Raw genomic sequence first — 26122 nt, forward strand, 5'->3', positions numbered from 1 at the left:
GAAATGTTCATTTGATTTTTCATTAGATACAAAATACAAGTATAAAATGGTAGCTATTCTCTATAAAGTTGGCATACCAATTCCTGCACACTCACACATATTAGTAATATTGTTATTTTTGCATCTATTATTGCATTCACTGCAGCTTGCAAGACCCTCCTCAAAGTTTGTCATCATGGGTACATACCTAAACAGAACAGAAATTATATAACCTAAGTGTTAATACAAAAAAAGGGGCTAATGTACAGGTTTTCTGATGTTTTAAGCTAAACCAGATGAGAATGTTAAATCAATCAATAAAAAAAAATAAAAGGTACTTCAATGAACATAACTCTTAAGCATTGGGGTCATTACTTCAGCAATAAACCAAAGCATCAAAAGGATGGTATAACCCAACAATTTTCTTCATATCATAATAAAGCACATATAATACTTGGTTATCAAGAAAAAGGACATTGGGGACATTGTTAAGTGTTCACTACCAGAAGTTTTTACTTGTTTTTATTCACAGACATGCACACAGGACCTGCAGACTAGGGAGAACTACTACAGAGTTCCACTCACAATAAGCTTTACATTGCTTATGCTTTCAGTCCTCTCTCCTCCACATTTTACTCTTTCACCTTCTACACACTTCCTAATCAACTCAAATGTGCTACACTTCACAAACCATTCTGGCTCATACAAGCAGGCTGAAAATCATAGCAATGTTTTTGTCATTCCCTTTGTTTTCCTGCCTAGAATCAAGCTGTAACACAAAATACATATAAACCTGCAAACTAATGTGAACAAGAAAGAAAACTGACAGACCTTGTCTTAAGCTGGTGTGTGAAGAGCAATTTCCCTTACCTGAAAAGAAAAAATTTCAGGTACAGTAAGTATACAACTTCAAAATCCAGATTCTTTATGTAAAAATATTTTCACACTATCAAATAACAAATGAGCTTTCACTTTTGTGATAGGATAGTCACACAATCATGAAATATGAAAATTAATGTGATACACATCAGCTGTTTTCTAAGATTGAAATCTAAAATTTAGGTTACACATGTCAGCTGTTTTCCAAGACTGGAATAAAAAAGGCTAAGTGCTGGGATGTATGAGGTCTCAGAGGTCTGGAAAACTAAGCCCTATTAATAATAATAACATTCAGAGCTGAAAGGAAAATTAAAAGTAAAGGAGGTTTTAGAGGCATAACAGGAGGAAAACTTCGGAGTTATTTTATGAAACAATTGTATGGAAAGGGTCGTGGAAAGTAAGATGGAAGAAACATATGAACGGAGGTAAAGCAAAAGGAATAAAAGGGGTTGCAGCTTGGGGCTGAAGGGATGCTACAAAGAGCCTTAAGTAATGCCTATCATGCCTAGTATGAGGTGCATGAATGACAGGACCAAGCCTATACTGTACAGGGCTGTTTTCCAAGGTGATATATAAAACCTACCTTCAATGAATCATAGGACTGGTGATAGGGTGGCGGCTGTACTGATGGATTGTAGGCATCATTGGGGTTACCCATTGGGGGTGGCGGCATCACACCAGGCATCATCCTGTCAATTATGAAAAAGGATTCCATACATCAGATTATCACATCTAAACTGTGAAATGATTTGGAACAAAGGAAATTTGTCATTCCGGATGATCAGAAGTAAAATTGTATGTTTTACTCGTACAAAACTGATGCTATCACAAGGCAAAATAAATCTTAATCGGCAAAATTAGAACGCACTGCTTTATCAGACAGCCCAGTGGGTCAACTGCAGAAAAAGGGTAACTGTTTCGGTTCAACTTTCATATAAAAATTACTCACAAAAAATCAAAACAAAAACTCCACATTTTACATCTTTTGACTTCTACCTTATGAAAAAATGTGGCAGTGAGTGACCATTGGAATGAATTTTGTGTAAAAACCTTCCACAAATAACAGGTAACAAAAAATTAAAAGAGGACTTCAACTGTCTTAATTCCATTCTTGATACACTAAATACCTATAAATGGAATGCATTACAAGTGATGGTCTTTATACAGGTATACCCCACACAAAGATGATTTAAACTAAGCCTGAAGCTATCAAAAGTCACACTGTTTGCACAATCAGATAACAAGCATAAAACCTTTCATTTGCAAGGTTAACTGCAACTGCTGCAAACTACCTTCGTGCACTTGGAACAGCCAAAATGCTCCATCGTTTCTTGTGCTGTGGATGAAGGTGAAACCTAGGAACCGTGGTGGGATGGTCTCGATAAATTCGCTGCATCTCAAAAGTACGTCAGTGTACTGTACAAAAAATGTGTTGCTTTTGCTTAGCAGCCCAGAGTGGAATAATTGTTCAACTGTGCTATTGAAAACAGATTTAAAGCATTACATACCACTCAGGCATTAACTTTTCTTATACTGTAGTGATTTGTAATCTATCATAACCAGTAGGCAAATATAAAACAAACTGTGTAGTGAAAAAAAAAATTTTTTTTGCATTATCAAACCCCATCACCAGAGAGAGAGAGAGAGAGAGAGAGAGAGAGAGAGAGAGAGAGAGGGGAGAAGAGGTAGATGAGAGAGAGAGAGAGAGAGAGAGAGAGAGCATACCCTGTGACTTGTATGAAAGGAATTCTTTTACAAAAGTGTACACCAAATTTTAATTTACATATTGTGAATTTGTCAATGTTCATTTCCTGTATTTTTTCTAAATAACTTGTGCTTCCTTTGTGCATGTGTTGAATAATGAAAATATAGTGTTGCCTATACATCTGTAACCGCTCAAAACAAACCGAAATCTTGTAGTGCATTAATTTATGATTGTACCATAATCCAAGCTCACAAGGGGAAATCACAGCCTTCAGTATTACATACTGAATGTTGAAGGCAGGTGTCACATGATGTATAATCAAGGCAAAATATAATGTCATTCCTGTTTGATGCCATAACACAATCATATTTTCCAAAGTTCCATTATCAATTTGCAGATCCGGAAGCTTTATTTCAATAATTTTGGACCAAAACAAGATATGTAAGCCTAGTCTTAAAATCACACACTACTCAAAAGAAATGTTCCACTATCAGACAACCACACCACCTCTCTGACTACTTATCAGAGCTTCTACTTTTCAGAATATGCTGAAAAACTTAAAAAAACTACCAAGGTTTCCAACACCCACTGTTGTCTGAATTCAAAATCAAGTCGCTCACGAGATGTTAAGAAAAAACCAAAATACTGAATTCACAAAATGCTAAGAACAAAAACCAATATAATCAACAGAACCAAAAGTCTGGACTCTTCCGCAAACCACTGAAACTGGCACAATGGGGTAAAACCAACTACGGACAACAGTAGTACCTCAACACCTGATTAGGATGTTGATGACAAACATCAAACTAAACATTCAGGGAAGTGCTATACAACAAAACGTTCATAATTATTCTTGACATAAGGCCTTGTTTTGACCATCACCTGACACAAGGGCAAAGGCAGATACTTTCTTGCATTACAATTACAAATGACAGGTGATACTAACCCTTAGTGACCCCTACAACACAGTCTGTTATCCCATCCTACTTTAAAGTACAAGAAGACTGCCTCATGCAGTGCATACGTCAATCTACCTTTGCTTCTCCAACGCAATAAATTACACCAATAACATGATCACAGTCTGCTTATTAATATAATCTGATTTCTCCTTATTAGGAATACCATGTGATTTTTATTTTATATGATTATCCTCTCATTTCCCAAGTTCTCTCCACCACTTACTCTTTTCTATATTACAGTACTGCCAATCAACAGAAGTTAGTGGTTTGAATTAATTCATAGAATAATAAAGCTGTTGTTTAGATAACTATATCTAAAAAAATCTTCACAACCATGTATATTAAAAAATTTATCACAAGCAGTTTTTCTTTATATTACTACCACTGTGTTATACTTTCATTTTTGTTAATGAGATATTTTTAATATACGCAGTGTATCATATAATATTACAAGCCAAGATAACTCTGGTTGGAAAAGCAAAACGCTACCAGCCTTAGGGCCCCAAAAGGGAAAGCAGCCAAGTGCATTAAAAGGAAATTAATTAGATAATATAAGCTATGAATGACGATACTGTAGAAAAACAAATAAGATAAATAACAATTACAAACAACAAACTATAAAGTGGGAACCATATCTGCCTCTTCAAGAAAGAGATGACCAAGTGAATTTGGAGAGCTCCTCCAATGACTCAACAACATCATTGACTGGGAGGAAGTATTTTTTATAATTTGGTCACAAATCACCCCAAGAATGTAGTATAGCAGAGTTATCATAAAGAAAAATTTTTATTCAACTGTATTAGGTGATGCTATGGTGTAAAATATACAAAGCTTGCTTCTCTGCATTATAAGCTCTTTACTGACTTCAAGTGTGTTTAGCGTGTTCCAGTGACAAAGGGCAAAAATTTGACACCTACCAACTCAGCCTAGTGGCTAACCATCAGTGCATTAAAAAGCCTGTGTGTTTACTCTGGTATTTTTGGTTTTAAATACTGAGTTAACTAAGCAGTATCTTACTGACAGTCTGTGCACTGCAGTGCTGAGCATTATCGACCACAGTTTAAACATGCCGACTATCCTGACCTGCACATTTCGTCGGTACAGTCCTGTGCACCACTGGAAGGAGGTAATTTCAAGAAAAATGGGATTACTGGCCTATATTTGGTGATATAAAAGACTTACAATGTTTACCTCATCATATCTAAAGGGGTTTATTGACTTATAGTACATAAAGCTACAAATTTATCTACAAGGCTAACGTGTGCTAAAATCTGTTGTGTACACTACCAGATTTTCTCCAATATTTGATAGTCCCCAGGGCCATAAATTAAGCTGAAGAGCTGTTCCTGTACCTTCTTTTAACAATCATTCATCAACTTCATAGATTATAGCTATTTCCCAAACCCACAAGACAGAGTACCTTAAAAAATACATGAGAGTCCCCATTCAAATCATTATCATGTGACAATTTAGGCATCTAATGAAGATTATTACTATTATTATTATTAGTATTATCATTATTATTATTACCTCAACAATTATTTTCATCACAGAACAATTCAATAAGACTGCAGAATAAAGTTTCAAGGCTCATGGATCATTTATTTGAAACATTTTCTCCTTTAAATGCCTTTCCTTTCCAGTACTACATTCATTTGTTCATTACTTAACTTTATTAAAATTTATTACTTTCATCTGTATCTTCTAAGCATCTGTATCTTCAAAGTTTCTCTTCAACTGGATCAGATTTCTGCTATTTTTCATAAACTGGAGCATTTAATTATGTGGATGTAAGTTTACCATTTTACAATGGACTTAATCAGCCTGTTCCACATCATGTAAACCTTAAGAATAATAAAGAGGGTCTCTTGATTTCTATGGAGAGAGAAAACTAAACATTGTCCAGTGTGAAAATTTTCCTAAAACTGTTATCTACATGTAAGCATACACACAAGGCTGTACACATAAAAAAAAATTAAATATTCACATGGAAGCTCATGAATAATGTACTGAATTGTCAGAAAACAAGTGTAATAAAAGCCTATGAACTAAAATTTGTTTCTGCCAAGAGAAAAAACAAATTAAACCTAAAACAACTGAAATAAAAATGTCTCTCACAAACATCAGCAAAAAAACTTGAAGTCTGAGAGTATTAGCACTTCCTGAGAAAGTATTTTGTGGTAAAGTTCAGATACCAAATTTTCTACGACAATTAAATTATCTAAAGCAAAAGTGAACCTCACAGGGGCCCATAACCAAGTTTCTGATAATAAACAGAACCATTCACTACTGCAGGATATGATAGTCATTGCTAAGATTCCCCTATAATTCATTAGCAGATGTACTGTACTTGAAATACTGGTTACAAATATATACTATGTGAAGAGCTTTGATGCCTAATCAACAGCAGAATACAATTGAGCATGAAGGTTCCAATTTCGTTGGTTATTAAATTGATACTTAATTCATGAGTTACAACCACAGCAGTGAATGGACTTAAAACCATGCAAATTTGCCTCTGGTGATCATCTGAACAAACTGTGAGAAAGAGAAGAGGAAAAATATATCAAAAATATATCAGCTCAGCTCACATTAAAAAAAAAAAAAAAAAAAAGAGAGAGAGATTTTCTGCATCAATGGAAAACTCGCAAAAATAGAACACAGTATGTGACTTTGTCTTACCTGGAATTAAAGCTTGTAATCATCAAATTCAGTGTATATTATCCCCACTCAATAAACAGTTTCACCCTATTGCTATCATGAAAATAAGAAGCAAAATGTAGTGTCTTGTCTCAATATTTTGCTGCTACAGGAATTCAAAAAGACTGCTGGAGTCCTGATTCAAAAACGGAAAATTAAAAGCTGGTTGCCTGAACGTTCTCAAGCAGAACTAAACATAACAAAAAGACTACAAAACAACTCTTTTTCTCCCCAATTACGTTCCCCAATGTCCGTCATACCTCTCCTAGTTGAAAAACTTAATCTATAGGCTTAGCAGATTTTAACTTGTTCAAGGCAATCAAACGTGTTTATTTAGCATATTATGGGGAATGAATTTTACCAGTTCAAAGGTTAAATTTAACCAGATGCCAGTTTTCCATTCAGTTTCATTTGACTGCCAAATCCTGACAGGTCCCAGAGAGGGGGAGAAGCTCGCTCCATGCACCATTCCTAAAAATAAGGACCAGACTCACCAGTTGTAGTAACCTCTCTGCAATCGCTTGCATCTCACACCCCTAGATGTACCATTCAGAGAAAGAATTGAAGGCAATGATGGGAATTATAGTGCATGTGAGGATGTAATCATTTGTATTGTAACGTCTCGTGAATCTTTCAGAGATCCTAATGCAATGCCGTTTTACACACAAAAAATACTGAAGCTGTTTTTACAGATATAGCTACAGCAAACCCTTACAACCAAAGTTCCTTTATCTCATTTTCATATTCAGTTTTCAATAAATCATTCTTTCTTCATTTGTGACACTTGGCACCGAATTGCTTTGTATGAAAATGTGTGAGAGTGCATAGTGTAGGCTAAATATATTGCAAGGGTATCCTATAGTTTTATGTTAGCCTATCATAGGCCATAATCAAGACTAGAGTATTCCCTTAACATTCATGGTTTTCCCAAAGCCCTTAGGACTTACTCATACATTTTAAAAGGAGAACAATGATGTGACTGTCTTCTACTTCATAGTGGTGCCTACCCATAATATTTCTTCAGAAAACCATGCTCTCAGCTGTCTTATATTTTTCAAATACACACACACACAAAAAAAAGCTGGAAACTGACATTATCAAGGATGTATCTTATGAGAAAAATTTTAGTTTTTATAGAGAAAAATCAGTGATGCTAAGACAAAGTGATCCAAAGTTTATACAATAGAACTACCAAATTTTATAAATAGACCTAATGAAAAGATTAACACGTGGCATAATGCCAAGTTAAAACTGTACTTAAAATCTACTCCAAAGTAACTAAGAAAGTCAGGAACCTTAAAACTCACCTGTTCATGTTCATGTTCGGTGGGTGAACAGCACCCATGTTCATCATCACGTTGATGTTGTTGTTGCCGTACGGGTGGTGCTCGTACATCAGCTGCTGCTGCCGTCTCTGATAGATGCTGAACAGCTCCCCGGTCTCACGGTCATTGTTATTGTCGATGTGGGGCATTAACGGCTGCTGCTGCTGCTGCTGCATGCTGGGATTGAGCGGAGGGGGATGGCCCGCTTTCCCATCCGGAACGGGAGGCAGGGGAACGTTCTGCTTTGGATGCGGCATCTGCTGGTGGTGAGGTGGCTGTAAGTTTGAGCCCTGATTGGAAGGGGGAACCTGGGGAGGGGTGGGGGACGACTTCGGAGGTAGAGTTGGGGGAGATCCGGGCTTCTCATCCCGGAGGTCCTTCTCGACCTTGTCCGAGAAAGCGGGTTTGTTGAGCGAATCTGTTGATTGGCGTTTATCTGGACTGCGAGATCGGGCTCTTCTGGGAGGAGCCTTCGGCTGGCCCACCTTCTCTATGATGGTTGGAAGATCGCCGTACGAACTACTGGTGAACACGTTATTTTCATTATCAAAGAGTCTGTCAACCGAAGTGTTCATCGTTTTCTTACCAGTTAAGTGAAAACTTGCAATACTTTTAGACATCATGTTGATATCACCAGTCGAAAGGGCCATGGAATTACGATTGGAACCGAGACCAAATGGAAGTCCGTCTAAATTAGGATTGAGAGAACGAGACATTATGTCTGTTGCCCTTGGCCGACTGTAGGGCATGGCTGAGTGAGGGAAGGTTCGGGGTTTGATGGGTGTGACCAGGAGATGCTCTGTCCAAGAAGCTTCCAAAGAAGGTTTCTCCAGACGTTCCACATCAACATTGAGCGTCTTTTGTTCGAAGGGGCAGGCAAACGTATCTGGGGGAATACTCTGAAGCCACGACAACAATGAAAGATCGGAATCACTAAACGTCGTAGCGGCAAGTAGGGAGGGGAACTTGAGGGTTCCTGTGGAAGAACTTCCCTCACCAGTTGCTTGGTTCTGACAGTAATCTACACACGACTCGTACAACAGCCCCTTTATTATCAGTTGGATTAATCTGTCGTTACGTGCCATTCCTACGCCTTCCAGGTTTCCGGCAAGTCCCCCTCGACGTTCTGCTGGCAAAAATTTCTCCACCAGTGGAAATATCTGTGGGAAAAAAAAGATAATTATGACTTGAAACTTTAGAAGAAAATCCTATGGCCATAAAATAATCTGAACAAAGCCAAATAAAATTCCATGGAAGAAAATGAACTACAGAATAAAAAATTTTCAAGAATTTTTATGATTCACAGACATACTTCCTTAGGTTTACTAGACTCCCTAAAAAAAATGTTTTTTACTAGACTCCCTAAAAAAAATGTTTTTGCAGACAAACCATCTCCCATTTTCAAACGGAGAATTATTGACAAAGCGAAAATTTCAAACTCTTAACTAACCAAAATTAAGTTCATTTGTCATACATTTCATTCAGCACTGATCAATGGGCCTTCCACAGATTTTCCACATGCCCTTTTAATCAGAATATGAGTGCATAACAGGAGTATATGAACATTCTCAAGAATAAATGGCAACTAGACACCAAAACCTTTAAGACTGGTGATGATAAGGTATGCAAATATTATTGTCAGTAAGTAAACATAGCTAAAAAGTGAGACCAGCTGTCTTCCACTTTGGTTAGATTTACTAGTGATTAAGTACCAGCTTGTCTGCAAACACAGTATGTTAAGCCTTTCATTATTGTACGAGGGTTTCAAGAGACCATATCGGTCAAATTCTATTCTGGACAATTTTAAAATTGAATCTATTTCATAGAGGATCTGATAACCTAGAACATTTTATAGAAGCTTCTAAAACTACCAAATTTTACTGTTTGCCTTAGCTAGGTGTCTCTGGTAAGTTTATTTTCCTTTATTGCACATTTCAAATATATTGAGCTTGGTATAGCTGATTTTACTACATATTTCAAATGTTGAGCTTGGTATACCAGATAAGTTTGCTATAATCAAAGACTTCTATCATGTCAAATAAAATTTGTACCCTAGTGAAATAACTCTGAAAAAAAAATACTAGTCAAAACCTTAAGGACCTTTGAATTCCTTGAATATATTGTGAGAAATGTTACACATTCTATAAACTTCCTTTTAGAATATAGTGATTTACTAACATTCAGATAAAAAAAAAAAAAAACATACACACACACACAAACCACCTCTGGAACATTACCTGGGTCCAGCACTGAACTCTAGCACCGCTAGGATTCCAGTCGCGAAAGTCGGCATGCTCGTGCAACCTCGGGAGAGTAAGGTACAGACACAACTGCGAGTACGCGTCCTTGTTGGGAGCGTACTTTTCTAACTCATTTAAAACCTGCGAATGTAATGAATGATGACTGTTTCAAATATGGCGAGTATGTCATATCTGTACAAATACTACACCTACATAGCAAATAAGAAATCAAGTTGCTCAAGTTTATTTTACCTCCTAACAATTGGAATAGTATAAAATTTGTTCCTAGCACTGAGGTCTATGACGACATTCAACACTAAAAATAATGTTGAAACAATTGTTGGCAGAAGGTTCAGTAAAGTAAGAAGGAAGAAAGAGAATGTGAACGGAGAAACAGTAAAAGGAATGAAAAGGGTTGCAGCTAGGAGCCAAAGGGATGCTGGTAAAAACCTGTAAGTAATGGCTACAGTGCACTGTGTGAGGTACACTGACAACACTACCCTCCTACGGGGCCCTTCAAACAAACATAATAATTCAAAATCAAAAGTACTCTATTACAATGTAGCATAATACAGTAACTCACCGAGAAAACGGATTAAAGCGTCTGAACCTACCTACACCACTTTTGTATTGTAAAGTGAAATTACAGTGTAGTACTATAGGTATAAACATGTATTCATGTGTGGGTGATTCGCTTTCTTCCTCACTCAAACTCCCAGCATTCCTTTCGGTGCATAATTTTCAAAAAAAATTCAGCACTCAATCCAGAGGCAAAAACCCTCAAATTATATTTCCATTTCACACTGATATATCTGGAAGTACCATATACCACGGTCCATTATCTTGGTGCACTACTGTATTTGAGTGAAGACACTGACTAAAACTGCATATCAGGATATTTTCATACAGATATTAATTAAAGTCCTATAATAACTAGACAGCCTACAACTTCATTGTTTAACAGAGTTATGGAGAAAGCTACAAAGATGCTTAATAAGAGAGAACTACTAAGATGAACTGACATTAACAAAATCATAGGATTAAACCCACCAATATTTTAAGGACAAAGCAATTTTTTATTACAAACCCTCCGATCATTTAAACAGTAACTACCTCAAATCCAATAATTTTTGTTGTTTCACAATCAGCCTACTGAAACTAAGAGGAAGGTAACATGTATCTACATTAAAGTCCACAGGGTGAGTATGTGAACAATCACTCTATGTCTGCTAAATGAGAGAGAGAGAGAGAGAGAGAGAGAGAGAGAGAGAGAGAGAGAGAGAGAGAGAGAGAGAATGTGGTCACAATATGACTGGTGAGTCTGCATAAAAAAAATTAGGGTTGTTTAAAAATATCACATATGTTTTATTTTTAAAGATAACACAAACATACTTTCAGTAAAATCATTGTGACCATTCACTGAAGAAAAAACTAAGCCAAAAATGTATAAAATCAAACTTTCATATACACCATACAATTGTGAAAGTGAAAATGATATTGTTAAACTACAATAAAGTTTTGTACATACTTACCTGGCAGATATATACTTAGCTATAGTCTCCGACGTTCCGACAGAATTTCAAATCTCGCTGCACACGCGACAGGTAGGTCAGGTGGTCACCTTACCCGCCGCTGGGTGGCGGGCGGTATGAACCAAATCTATCTCTCCAGCCAGATTTTTTTTTTTTTTTTTTTTTTTTTTCCACCTGTCTCCTGAGTGGAGGCTGGTGGGCCATTAGACGTATACTATTCTGCCAGGTAAGTATGTACAAAACTTTATTGTAGTTTAACAATATCATTTTTGTACATGAACTTCCCTGCCAGATATATACTTAGCTGATTGGCACCCTTGGTGGAGGGTAAGAGACAGCTAAAGTAATAAGGAGAGATAAGAAACAACTGATGTTGTAGGATATAAAAACCTTGTTCTTACCTGTTCAGGCAGAAGACTTCATTGATATTGTCTCTGAGTCTGCGTTGCCTGGAGAGCTACAGCTAGGACGTGACCTGATGCTGAAAGACTCTCGGATCTACACTGGGATATGTGATCCCTTTGTGTGGTAGAATCCAAGTCGGATCCTGTTAAAGGAGTTCGTCCCTATCTTAACAGGTCCTAACCACTACTACTGCAAGGAGCCACACTCATAGACCACCTAACCAAACTACTAAAGATTAGTATTACGACCTAAAGAGATGCCTTCATGCATCCTCTTTAAGGCAACCAACAACAACAAATACCAGGGGGAAAAAATTTATACTACTAAACAGGATGAGTTCCAGCTCCCTGCCCCAGCACTGAATCCGCAGATACGTACGGGCCCAAGGCGAAGCATTTTTCGTAAGTGATTCTCACCATCACGTAAGTAGTGGTTCGCGAACACTGACTGACATCTCCAGAATGTTGTCTCCATCAGATTTCGCACGGACATATTCTTGTTGAAAGCAAGAGAAGTTGCTATGGCTCTTACTTCGTGTGCTTTCACTTTAAGAAGCCTAAGATGTTCTTCTCTGCAGGATCCGTGTGCTTCTTTGATGAGGCTTCTCAAGAAGAAGGACAATGCGTTCTTCGACAATGGACGAGTAGGCTCTTTTACTGAACACCACAGGACCTCTCGGTTGGCTTTCAGTTGCTCTTTTCTTCTAAGGTAGTATTTCACCATTCACTGGCAAAGAGTTCTCTCGGGTTCTTCTCCTACCAAAGAAGATAACCCACGAATCTCGAAGTTCTTGGGCCATGGACTCGATGGGTTCTCATTCTTTGCAAGAAAACCAGGAAGGAAAGAGCAAATGAGAGAGTCCTCCTTAAAACCCACATTACCATCAATCGCCTGAAGCTCACTCACTCTTCTGGCGGAAGCTAGAGCCATCAAAACAGAGTCTTCCTGGTAAGGTCTCTGAATGAGGCTGAATTAGGGGGGTTCAAACCTAGAGGACCCAAGGAATTGAAGGACTACATCCAATTCCAGCTAGGTGTCTTAGGAGACTGCATTTTCGTTGTATCAAAAGACCTAATAAGGTCCTGTAGGTCCTTATCTTCCGATAAGTTGAGGCCCCTGTGCCTGAAGACATTCGCCAACATACTACGATAACCTTTAATCGTCGAAACGACTAAACCACATTCTTGTCTTAAGAATAAAAAGAAGTCTGCAATTTGATTCACAGAGGTACTGGAAGAGGAAACGTTATTCCTCTTGCACCATCTTCTGAAGACATCCCACTTCGACTGTACACTCGTAAGGTGGAAGACCTCCTCGCTCTAGCGATTGCCTTAGCAGCTGCTGACGAAAAGCCTTTATTTCGCTCTGACCAGTTTCTGGACAGTCTGAAGCCAGTCAGACTGAGAGCGGGGAGGTTTTTGTGGTACCTGTCGAAGTGGGGCTGTCTGAGTAGATCGCTCCTTAGAGGAAGCGATCTTGGAAAATCCACTAGCCATTCCAGCACCTCTGTGAACCAATCTTGTGCTGGCCAAAAGGGAGCTATCAAAGTCATCCTCGCGGAATCTGACTCTGCGAACTTTTTTAAAGTCAACCCCAGAATCTTGAAGGGGGAAACGCGTATACATCGAGTCCTTTCCAATCGAGTAGGAGAGCGTCTATCCCTATTGCTCCTGGATCTGAGATGGGCGAGCAATACAGATCCAGTCTTTTGTTCTTTGAAGTTGCAAACAGGTCTAAAGAGAGGCCTGCCCCACAACTTCCAAAGGCTCTGGCAAACATCTTGGTGCAGAGGTCCACTCTGTTGGGAATGGACCTGATCTTTCCTGCTGAGGAGATCTGCCCTTACATTCCTTTCGTTCCCTGTACGAAATCTGGGTGAGAAGTTTTATCCCCCTTTCTTCTGTCCACAGAAGAAGATCTCTTGCTGTTTCGTACAGAGAGAAAGGAATGCGTCCCCCCCCCAGTTTCCTGATGTATGCCAGAGCCGTGGTGTTGTCCGAGTTTATTTTGCACAACTGCTCCTGTCACATCTGACTCGAACTCCTTCAGAGCAAGCCACACGGCTATTAGTTCTTTCCTGTTGATGTGCCATGAAGACTGGTCCCCCACCCAGGTTCCTGACACCTCCTTGGTTCCCAGAGTCCGCCCCCCAACCTGTTTCCGACGCATCGGAGAACAACACCAGGCTGGGGTTCTGGGATTGAAGCGGCAGTCCCTGCGAGAACTTGTCGGATCCGCCCACCATGCTAACTCCTTCTTGATTTGAAGAGAAATTGACAGGGAGAACTTCAAATCCTGAGAAGGACGACTCCAATTCCGATGAAGAAAGAATTGGAGCGGTCTCAGGTGCAACCTTCCTAGGGAAACAAATTGCTCCAGTGAGGAGAGCGTCCCCAGCAGACTCATCCACTCCCTCACTGTGCATACTTCTTTCCCTAAGAAGGTTGTTACTTTTTCGAGTCCCCTGGGCTATCCTCTCCTGTGACGGAAAAGCCCGAAAACTCAGAGAGTTCATCTGGATCCCCAGATAAACGCACTCTTGAGCGGGAATCAGACTTGACTTCTGCAGATTGACCAGAAGTCCTAAGGAATAAGTCAAATCCAGGGTTTTTTGGGTTTTCTTTCAAGTCCTTCAGACAACGATCTCTGGAGGTTGGCCCTTATAAGCCAATCGTCGAGATAGAGCGAAATCCTCACCCCTTCTAGGTGAAGCCATTGTGCCACATTCCTCATGATGGCCGTAAAGACTTGGGGGGCCGTGGAGAGGCCAAAACACAGGGCCCTGAATTGGAAGATTCTTCCCCCCATCATGAATCTTAGAAACTTCCTCGAGGAAGGATGGATTGGTACGTGGAAGTAAGCGTCCTGTAAGTCCAAGGACACCATCCATCCCTGGACGGAGTGCTGCTAACACCGAGGCAGTGGTCTCCATCGCGAACTTCTTCTTTTCGACGAAGAAGTTCAGGGCGCTTACATCCAACACCGGTCTCCATCCCCCTGAGGATTTCGGAACTAGGAACAGGCGGTTGTAAAAGCCTGCCGAAAGATGATCTGCCACTAGTTCGATCGCCTCCTTTTCCAGCATCTGATCTACCGCTAGTCGGAGGGCTTGATTCATGATGGGGTCCCTGTATCTGGCCGTCAAACTCCCTCGGGGTTATTCGTCAAGGGAGGCCTCGAAGAGAACGGGATTAGATAGCCCTTCCTCAAAATTGACAGGGTCCAGGCATCTGCGTCTTTCTGGCCCAGACTTCTGCAAACTGTAAAAGCCTGGCGCCTACAGTTGTCTGAAGGACTTGAGTCTTACTTGGGAGGTTTGATTGACTTCGTAAAAAGTCCTCCCTCTTCTATTTGGTTTCCGACCTCTGAACGAAGAGGATCTAGAGGTAGAAGCCCCTCGAAAGGGTTCCTGAGAGGTCGGCTTAGCTTTCTTCGTCTTAGTCTGGAAGGTAGGGCGCGGCTTCCTTGCAGACTGCGCTAGAAGGTCCTGCGTAGCTTTGGCAGAGAGAGCCTTCGAAATGTCTTGAACCAGGTGTTTTAGGAAACAGCTGCGTAGAGAGAGGGGCAAAAAGCAAAGACGATCTCTGGAGCATGTGAGACAAGACTTTGTTAAAAATGAGCAAAATACTGATCTTTTCTTCAAGACCCCTGCTCCAAACAGTGAAGCTATTTCGCTGGCCCCATCCTCACCGATTTATCCATACAGGATAAGACACAATTCAAATCCTCCGGAGAAAACGTGTCCGGTCCTTGAGTTTTCTTGCTAGGACTCCGAGGGACCAATCGAGAAAGTTGAAAACTTCCAAGACTCTAAAAATGCCTTTTAGAATGTGATCTATTTCATTCATTGCCCACGTTAGTTTTGGCCGAATTCAAAGCTGATCTTCTAGTGGCGTCTACTAGTGCCGAAAAATCTGCGTCAGCTGAAGACGGAAGGCCCAGTCCCAAGGGTTCTCCTGTCTCATACCAAAATCCTGTCCGTCCTGAAAGCTTCGACGGAGGGAAGGCAAACCTAGTTTTCCCCGCTTCTTCTTTAGTACGCATCCATGAACCGAAACTCTTGAGCGCTTTCTTCATAGAAAGAGTCGGTTTCATTCTCACACACGAAGATCCTTTCGTTGCTTTCGCTGTGGAGAACAAACGAGTGTGGAGAAGGAGGAGCAGTAGGGCTCAAAGACTCTCCGAACTCCTGAAGGAGAAGCTCTGTGAACTTCTTGTACGAAGAAACGTTGCCGATGTATTAGTTTTCTTCCTCAGAGGCTTCCTGGTCTTCTTGAGGAGGAGAACGGGGATGAGGATCCTTATGAGAATCCTTAGATGATTTCCTAGCTGGGGTACAGTGCGATGAAGGAGACAAACGTCTTGAATGAGGAAAGAAGATTCCAAAGTAGAGAGGCGTACAGGAGAACGACGAGTTGTAAAAGAAGGACGCTTATCCGAAAATTCTTGTCTAAACTCGCATTCCTTCCTAAATGCAGACAAACTCTTAACAGCAAAAGAGGAAGGACTCCTTTCTCTAGAAAGACCACGTCTATCCCTAGGGAAACTACGAGAGGGAGAGCGCCTGCTAAGATCCTGGCGCCAAGATCGTGAGGAGAGCGGCTACTAGGCGCCGAGCGCCTATCTGTCACAGGGCGCTTAGTGGAATCCTGGCGCCTACCAAGCGGCGAAACGTTGCTAAAAATAGGGCGCCTTTCAGGAGCAGGGCGCTTGAGAGGCTCTTGATGCCTACGAAGCGGAGAGCGGCTGCTACGCTCCGAGCGCTTAAACGGAACAGGGCGTTCGGCGAGATCTTGGTCCTTACCCAGGGGAGAACGTCTGTAAGGCTCCGAGCGCCTAACAGAAGCAGGGCGCTTGAGGCGTTCTTGGACTTCTTAGCAAGAGGAGACCGATCAGAGTAGGGAGTCTCGAGAACGAAGAGCGCCTACTAGGAGAACGAAGCAAACGAGGATCAAGGTGTCTTTCTCCAGGAGAACAGCTACTAAAAGAATGACGCTTACCAGGAGCAGGGCTCCTACTAGACTCTTGATGTCTTACAGGGAGGAGCGAACTCCATGCGATGAGCGCCTACCAGTCACGTTATCCGACGCCCGACTACAGTAGTCGGAAGGAGAAGTGCGCCTACTTTCAGAAGGGCATTCCCTAGGTTCTCTGAGAAGACGAGGAGAAGAAAGATGAGACGGAGACGACAAAATAAGTCTTCTATGACCTGAGCGACTCTCTCTTCTTGCACGAACTCTAGAAGAAGGAGAAACAGAAGGGGCTGAGCGTCTACCCGAGGCAGGAATCCGATTTGGGGAAATATCTTCATAGTCCAAGGAGCGCCTATCCGTCGAATGGCGTCTCGACACCTCCGAGCGGAGTGGTGTTACCTCTCGTGAAATGTTACGATGTGTAGAAGTATCCTCAAAAGAAGGAGATCGCCGATTACAAGGAGAGCGCTCTTCCGACGAAACGCGCCTCGATCTCTTGATAGGGAGAGACAAATCCTTCCTTCTACGCGATCTCGATGCCAAGGAGTCCGCCAAGGCTGTGATCTGAGCTTGTAGGCCCGCTAGCACTCGAGAAGGAGAGTCCCCAGGATCTTCTTCCGAAGCAAGCTCAGCGCGAGGAGCGGGAGAAGGAGGGCAATCACCGGATCTCCTAGGCTTCTTTGCTTGCAAGGAAGCTACATCAGAAAAGTCTTCTGGGCTGGACCTCTAACGTACTGAAGGGAGCCTCCGCAGCCCTCTTCAACGGGCGGGCGTGACGCCTCCTTAGAGCTCCAACCACGCTTCGCGAAGGAGAAGAGGATGACGAAAAAACACTGACGAAGAATATTCTTCTTCTTACGATCCAAGGCAGCCTGGGAGCGAACTTCAGGATCTGCCGAGGGGACGCCTGACCGGTGGGGGCTCTCCCTAGCCCTCCTGCGGCTTTCGACTTTCCTCCTCCACTGGAACTGGGAGTCTGGAAGAGGTCTAGGCCTGGAGGCACTAAGGAGCCGGGTCAGACGCACCCTCCACATCACTGGGTACACTGCACTTCCATCACTGACACTCTTACCTTGATCAGTACGAAGATTCTTGTCTTCCTTAGAACACAAGGAAGCTTTTGAGGCCGCCGCCTCCGAAGACGAATCTACGGCTTCGGTGCGGGGAGCAGGAGCTGAGACCTGGGAGGAAGGTTCTAAAACTACATTAATGTTAGTTTCATTCTCACTCATTCTCGACCTGCTCGAACTCCTTGAAGAAGCTTTACGTACCCTATCCCTTTCAAGTTTCCTAATATAAGAAGAAAGAGCCTTATATTCATCTTCGTTCAAAACCTCACACTCTTGACACGGGTTACTAAACGAACATTCATTCCCCCTACATTTAACACAGAAAGTGTGAGGGTCAACCGCAGCTTTCGGTAACCTCACCTTACATCCATCGGTCAAACATACTCTAAACAAAACCGGAGTTTTGGAAACAGAATCAAAATCAGACATTCTACAGGAAAATCCAGCGCAAAGTCAATAACGGTCCACAATCAGCGTATGCCAAGCCAACATAGAGCGAATACGTCACCAAAATGTCCAAATCAATCTCCAGGCAAGCGAGAAATGAAGAATATATCGGAATGAAACGACAACAGTTGTTATCGCTTCAGCGACAGAAAAAAATCTGGCTGGAGAGATAGATTGGTTCATACGCCCGCCACCCAGCGGCGGGTAAGGTAGACCACCTGACCTACCTGTCGCGTGTGCCGCGAGATTTGAAATTCTGTCGGAACGTCGGAGACTATAGCTAAGTATATATCTGGCAGGGAAGTTCATGTACAAAACTAAAAAGTTAATAATGTTTGATATGTGTGTATATTTGATGCTCTTCTGGGATAAATTTTCTGCTAATTATTTAAAATACACTTAGTCAGACTAACATTTTCAAGTTATTACCATAAACTACAAACCTACCTTCACAGAAAACTTACTAAACTGTCTAGATGTATATTAATCCAACTCATTATTATCTGCTTGTATAATCAAAATATATTTAACAGGACACTGACATTTCCATGCTATTATCATAAACTACTACCCTGCCTACAAAGAAACTTACCTACTAAGCTGGCTAAACACATACCAGTATCAACATCACCCTAACTCATTAATGGTTCTTCCCTTGAAGTTGGGTCCTACTGAAGATTCATACCAGTACGAGTGTAGGACATGTCTACATACCTTGACTAGTTCATCAACAGCACCCTCTTTGCTTGGGTTCGCAGGAGCCTCTGCTTTGATACACAGAAGTTCGAAGTATTTATACTTGAGCACAATGAAGTGAAATTTCTTGGCGTCGAAGGCGTCTATAGCCTGCAACAAGAATGACCTTCATTAGGGCACAAATTCAAACTGTTAGGAGAGGGTGGAAAGAAACATGGAAGAAAGAGAATATGAACGGAGGTACTGTAGTTGCAGCTAGGGCTGAAGGGACACTGCAAAGAACCTTGAGTAATGCCTTCAGTGCACCACATGGGATGCAATGACAGCACTACCCCCATATGGGGAATAGATATACATACACATATCAAATTAACAAATACTGAGAGATTATAATACCACACAGCACAAATATATGACAGCTGATAAGGACAACACCAACAAGCTTACTTCTAGGGGTTGAACAAACTCCAAGACGTCATCCCATTGCCCGTCGAGAATGAGTTGTCGCAAGAAGAGAGCATCGTCTGAATGATTTCCATTTATGATGCCAGTTTCCCTCTCAACGTTCAACTGCGAGATGTGCAGGCAACGGTTTTGTAGGAACTCCAAGGTGAGCCGCACCACGTCCTCCTCTCGCAGGGAGAGGTGTGCGCTCGGCATTTTGGTGATGCCTGGAAGATCATTCTTTATTAGTGATTAGGATATATGAAGGGAGTTTTACACAGAATGTACAAAGTGTAAAGTCACCAACACACAAAAACAAAATCAAGGTATATGTTGATTCAAAACATACCATACCCCTGGCTAGTCAGTTATAAAAAGCTTCCTTTGTGACTATTCACTATAGTTAACTGGAAATAAGGTTTATCAGGCAATAACAAAGAAGTAAACGTACACAAAATGCATAGTTACACCTCTTCCATGACACACCTTGACAACATGAAGAAAATCTGATAAAAAATCAAACTCCCCACCCCTCCTTCAGCTTCCTCAATATGCTCTTGCAAGATGACACACTTCCAAACTTTTCAACTCCAATCTCTGATCTTTGAGCTAAAAATAAGAATATGATCCTGAAAGTATACAGCATCAACCTCCCTGCTCTGTGGTTCACACATTACATATTACTACTTGTACTCTGCATTGCCCTCAAGAGCATTACTGCAGAATTACCAAGCTAGTTTCCAACTTTTAAAAACTGTTTTTTATCAACTCCCATCAAGAACTAGGTCTGCCTCAAATTCAAACCATATACATTAGGTCCCTGCTTTCCAGATACTGAGGGTCCAAAACTGCTGCTAACATTCATCTTACTCATCAAATCACATCACCATCTACTGAGGTAATCAACTGCCTACACCATTACATTTTCATTATCCTTAATATCCAAGTTCTTTGAACTTCTTTGTTCATCTATCTACTGTACAATTTCACAGGCAGCCTACCTTCCACTCTCCTCTCTATAAGTTTAATGTAGACCTTTGTCAACTTATCAAGGCATCATATATCAGGATGACAGGGAACTGTAAATATTTTTCTAGTATTTGATAACTTATGCAGGGCATTACAATTTGCAAAATTTATTTCTCACATACAAATCTTAACAGATACACTTGATTTCTGTTATACTTATATTTCTTTGAAATTTTGAAGTCTCAAGTGTCGACAGACTTTAGTCAAGGAAGTCTTCAAAGTTTGGGATATTCAGAACCATACAAAATTCTGGTTCTTATCAGATTGGCAAATAATGTACCACCTCACAGTTATCTAAATACCTAATAAAGTTCACAATCAGGCCTAATTTGTAAGAATGTCAAGAAGGATGTTTGATAAGGTATATCATTTGGTCTTACTTTAAAGGTTAACTTCCCTCTCTGCTAGTTACTAACGTGCTCCAATGAAATTACTTGTAAAATAGGGCTTTCCTGATAGCTTAGAATTTTCAACAAATTTTACAAAAATGGTTGGTTTACTTACTGCAACACACCTTCCCCACCACACAGATAAGGACCTGCTACCCTAGGTTAGGTATGTAAGAATGCACCCCTTTGCTTCGTAAGGTATGCCATTTTAGGTTAGGTTAGGCCAGGACATCCAGCCCCTGTGCTAGGTTAAGAGGTATCCCTACAAAGTGCTTTATAAATGTTATGGCAACAGCAGTTGTTCATGGACATGAACTACAGCACATAATTTTCAAGCTGTTGTGATTTACACATTTCCTACCTTTCAACCTAGCCTAGTGCACTGCGGTTGTTTTTAATTTTCCCAAACCACATGAACATGGTTTCCCACTGGGGTTGCCCACAGTTGTTGCATTCAGAGCGGAAAGGGGGAGTCACGTGACATTTAATTTACATTGCAGAGGTTTCCTTGTATGTTTACAGAGATTAATAAAAACATTTCTCACTGGGTAAAACTGAAGAATACTACTACCATAGTCTGGTTCCTGCCAGTTGCCAACCATAATATTTACAGTCTTTTGTTCATGCTTCTGTTTATAGTGTTTATAGTTCAGTCTTTTGTTTGTTTACAATATCTACAAGGGCCTGGTACTACACACGGCGCCCATTTTGGAATGTAAGATGGTAGCTTCAAAAATACAGTACAGGGGCATGGCAGCAGGGTGCAATTTTGTCGTAAAATCAACGTTTCATTGATACCTATTTAAAACTTCCTAGGGGCCTGTTCTATACAATTTCCTTGGTGTTCTTAAATAATTATTGTATTTAAGATATAGGATAAACAACCGCAGACGATTCATTATCATCGCGCTCGCCAGGCCTTATTCACTCGATATTTAATTGGTGAAACAAGAATACAACTCTAAGCATAACATTCAAAAGATTGAAGTTTCGTCAACATAATGTGATATATGAAAGCCTCATAAGAACTAAAATAAGCATGTGAGCTCTTCGTAAAATATGTTTTCAAGCAGTTTTGAAATCCAATATGGCGGCAATCGCGTGGCTGGCCGTTCAAACCACAGACAATCAACCATCTTTCCCAGCACTCATTTGAACAATGTTAGCGTATATATGTAACGTTTATTGATCTTAATCAAGATTGCAGTTGTGATCAGCACAATAAAACAAGATTTTGTTGCCTATATTAGTGAAAGTATGAAACTTTTCATTCCCGGGGTTATGGTTTGAACTGAATTCATTTTTACCTTGTAATCGGTGGTTTTATCCTTACTGCCCTCACAACTGAAACTCCACAGTACTTATTTGATTGTAATTATACACATTTTGGTCTTAATTCAATCCAAATTGCACTTCAACCATGTTGCTGTTCCTGGTTCCTAAGCACTTACTCCACAAACACAGTTACGAGCAGCAGACGACTACACTGTTTATGAGGTTTATTCCCTTAATTGTTTACTCATTATTTAGTTCAACTTTACTTTGTTGCTTCAAAATGTTTATTTAATTCATGTCTATTATACTTTTTTTACAACCAAATTAACCCAATAAAATTACAAATATTTCTGATGTACGTACAAGCAGGCGACGCGATGAAAAAATTACTTATCGTTGCCAATCTAGTGGAGCTTCACACATACGCCAATGCATTTACAAACTGTTTCCATGAATTCTAGTTGTCATAGTAATGCAGTAATGATAAAATTGCTGTAATATGTATATATACTACAAATAGATATGCTAATTTCACTTATTTCCCTGGTTTTGTGTAAGTCTTATACCCAGTTTGGAAGGTAAACACATACCAATTGACCACACTGATAAACAATGGAAGAGCGCAAAACGCCACAAAGAATGCCGTAGTCCCCTTGAATAAGTACGAATAAGTACTGGTTAGAGGTCGGGTTTACGACTGTTGTGATGAAAGTGCCCCAGCGTCTATAGGTACAAGTGGTGTGCGGATTTAGCACAAGATATGGGAAGTTTGCTGACACAAGCGACTCCGCAAACATTGAGATGGCGTCAATCTTCTTCAAAACATTTTTAATTGTAAGTAAAAATTTTGAAAGCGTTTTGGGGTTGTGTGCACTGCTTTGGCCATACTTTTCATTAACCCCAGTTTAAATCATAAAATATGACCTTAATTTCTAACTTTGGAGAAAATACTTATTTTGAAAGGAGAGTAGAAGTATTGAGCTCCCGTTTTTCACCACCAACAACTCATAACTGATGACCAACTCCTGTGTCAGGACGTGTTAAAGTACTTTTTCGGAGGGTGGCCAAAACTGCGGTAGTCGATGAGTTGGCCAATCCACTTGGTTGTTTACCCTACCAAGCTTTACGTACCAAATCTTTCACAGACAAAATATAACCCAAGATAGCATACAGAAATCACCGCTCCACTCATTAATCCTTCCAATGGACCTGTTCTGTAGATTTACCTTGGAATATTCTTGATAAATCCGTTATCGATTTATGCAGATTTAGCAAAGTTTAACAACAAAATCTAATGTAGGCTAACCTGGCCTAGGTCACCCCAACAAAGGATACCTATGAGTAATTGCCTAGGCTTTGAGTCCAGCCTAGGCTAGGCTATCCTAATGAAGTAACTTACGGAGAGAACAATCAAATTAAGGGAAAAATACGCAAGAATAAAAATAATAAATTAGGTAATAACCTGTAAAAATATACATATAACCTAGCTAGTGAGAAAGGCTAGCCAAAATATCCTACCTAGCCTAACAAATGCAAAAGCATTCAGGTAAGCCTACCTAGCTAGGTATAGTCTTGCCTTGCCTGTATAGCCTAACCTACTATCGAAGTAATTTAAGGACTTAAAACCAAATCTAAGCCAAAAAAGGATAAGCCTTGGCAAAATGAAAGTAACCGGTAAAAAAATATAGGTAGGTATTTAAAAAAAAATTTACGACAAATGCAAAACACGACACACCTGTTTACAATGACATGTGTTACGTCAAACACAGACGACGCAAACATACAGTCACACCTGTGAACGAAAGTCGGGTAAATCGCCTAATCTACTTTCTAATTACAATCCAGACACGTAAATCCCAGGTGAATTTACGAGGCAGGAAAATTAATCCAACCACATCCACAACAGAGCTTGAGACGGCAGCCCCTCCTTGTAATCCCACCCTCCCCCTCTGGAGATTTCGGGATTTCTCAGCCATTTTGGGGAATTACGGCGTCTATAACCCCTCCGTTAATCCATAATCAAGCCATCAGATACCCAGTCGACGGATCCCTGACTCACCTGAGTTAATTACATCGAAATTACAGGTGAGTTAATCGACACATCTCGAATTGACGTTCAGTGTCTGAGGCTGGACGACACGTGAAGAGTTGCCGGTGAGTCATTTAGTCATTTTTTAACATATTTATTTTATAATTTACATCAGCTATCATTTATTTATCATATTATATTATTATTCTATAAAGTTATTTAATTTCTAAAAATGCAAGACAATGCTCCTATAACTCAAATATAAGAAATAATTAATAAATATAATAGATAGATTAAGCGACTCGACCCGATACACATCCAAAACACAGAGAATCTGAGTTTTGATTGGAGGGCGGTCAGGTAACGTCGTTTTTGGGCCAATCAGGGCGTTTATATGGTCGTTGCCTCTATGTAGGGGGAAAATAGGTGATTAGGAAAAGGTAATTTGGCTTCAGTGCAGTAAATTGATGTTATATTGATATATTTTTAATTGATTTATATGTGCAGGACAATACGTAGTTTTACCGATGGACTTCCCCAGGCCCAAACGCAATCGATTCTATAAAAACTAAATAGAAATAATAACAAATTTTTACATAAAATATAATTATTTTGTAATATTTAAATTTAATATGTTGCTTTGATATTTATGATTTTTATTTAGTTTATTTTTAATAAATATTTATTGTATTACAATCGCAAGACTTTCATAAGTGTTACCAGATTCGTACCTTCGTAGATGTATTTGGAGGGCACTGTGGCTCTTGAAGTGATATCAAAATGTTATATTAAACTTAAGTATCTTTAGTTATTAAGGATTATGAAATGACTAGAACAACACATAGAATAATGATATCAATAATACTTATCACATGGTTACCACAATTCTCACTCAACAACCCTAGCCAGAACACAGATTCAATTCGCTAAAACCTGTAGGTTTGGACCTTACGAATTTGGAAAACCAACAGAGATTGACGTCTGCATGTGCTGTTTATATATGTATACAACATAATATCACTAGATAACTACATTTTATTAAAATAATGTATTGCTATCTCTGTTGGTGGATTGATTCAGGTGTCTACGTCAAGCTTTTAATTTCGTTCAACACCTGAACACATCTTTAGGGCACTATACTTTCCTAATTGTATATAGACCTACTTGAGTCTTATAAATAACCTGTAACATTTTAAGTAGTTAAGTTCATTTTCACATCCATCGAAAGTAAAAAAAAAAAAATAAAAGCTACTATATTTTTAGACTATGGTTGACTAAAATACAAGGGAAGAGTGCGTGTTTGGGGTTAATGGATATTTATTGAATAAATATTGGGAGACATTTAAGATTAAAGGTTAAAAAAGTTGTATGTTGGCCTATAAGCCTGCAGACAAAAAAAAAAAAAAATTATGACGAAAGTTACATTGATGAAATTTACCGTTTGGGTATGAAGTGAAATATCACACGATATGGTATAAATATCATATTGTTATAGCAATGTGAAGTCTTTATTATGCAAAATGATGATGGGTCATGAATTTATGAAATACAGCAATTTTGTGAGAATGAACAAGCATTGTAGAGTACAATTTTTAGACTTTGAATATAGTTTAGAGTCGCTGCTGTTTGTTGACGTTACAGTGTTACTTAGCAGTTGTCAAAATGAAGCTTCAGATACAAGAAAACGGTTAAAAGTTGCTAAATATAAACTCGGCCAAAGCTTTTAAATACTCCGCCATAAGAGAATCGCAAGGTCCATCCAAATGTAGATCCTGGCAACACTTTATTCTCGACCGTCATCATCGTCGGCTGTGGGAGAAGGTTCATTGGACCAAAGAACTTCCATCCCGGTTTTTTAAAAATGCCCGGAGTTATCGGCAAAGTCTACCAGAATGTCTTTAGACGGACGTCCTCCTTCGTCCTGGCGGCCATATTCGGGGCGTTCATGTTCGAGCGAGGCTTCGATCTGATCTCCGACGGGATTTTCGACACCGTAAACGACGGGGTGAGTAGAAGAATCGAGGTCCTTCTCGTCAGCTGATTGCG

The 26122-nt window shown here is 40.0% G+C and overlaps 1 protein-coding gene across 3 annotated transcripts; it reads right to left on the bottom strand.

Annotated features, from left to right (window-relative positions):
- Positions 1-1441: 1441 nt before the first annotated feature.
- LOC135213112 (WD repeat-containing protein 47-like) lies at positions 1442-24225 on the bottom strand (the record flags this gene model as incomplete). Of its 3 annotated transcripts, none has more annotated exon segments than XM_064247006.1 (7): positions 1442-1547; positions 6717-6758; positions 7530-8707; positions 9785-9928; positions 18929-19060; positions 19358-19581; positions 24107-24225. In XM_064247006.1, coding segments are annotated over 6 exon segments (1815 nt in total), but the record flags the coding sequence as incomplete, so codon positions are not given.
- Positions 24226-26122: the final 1897 nt, after the last annotated feature.

This window comes from Macrobrachium nipponense, chromosome 42, assembly GCF_015104395.2.
Source record: "Macrobrachium nipponense isolate FS-2020 chromosome 42, ASM1510439v2, whole genome shotgun sequence".
Taxonomy (NCBI): Eukaryota; Metazoa; Arthropoda; class Malacostraca; order Decapoda; family Palaemonidae; genus Macrobrachium; species Macrobrachium nipponense.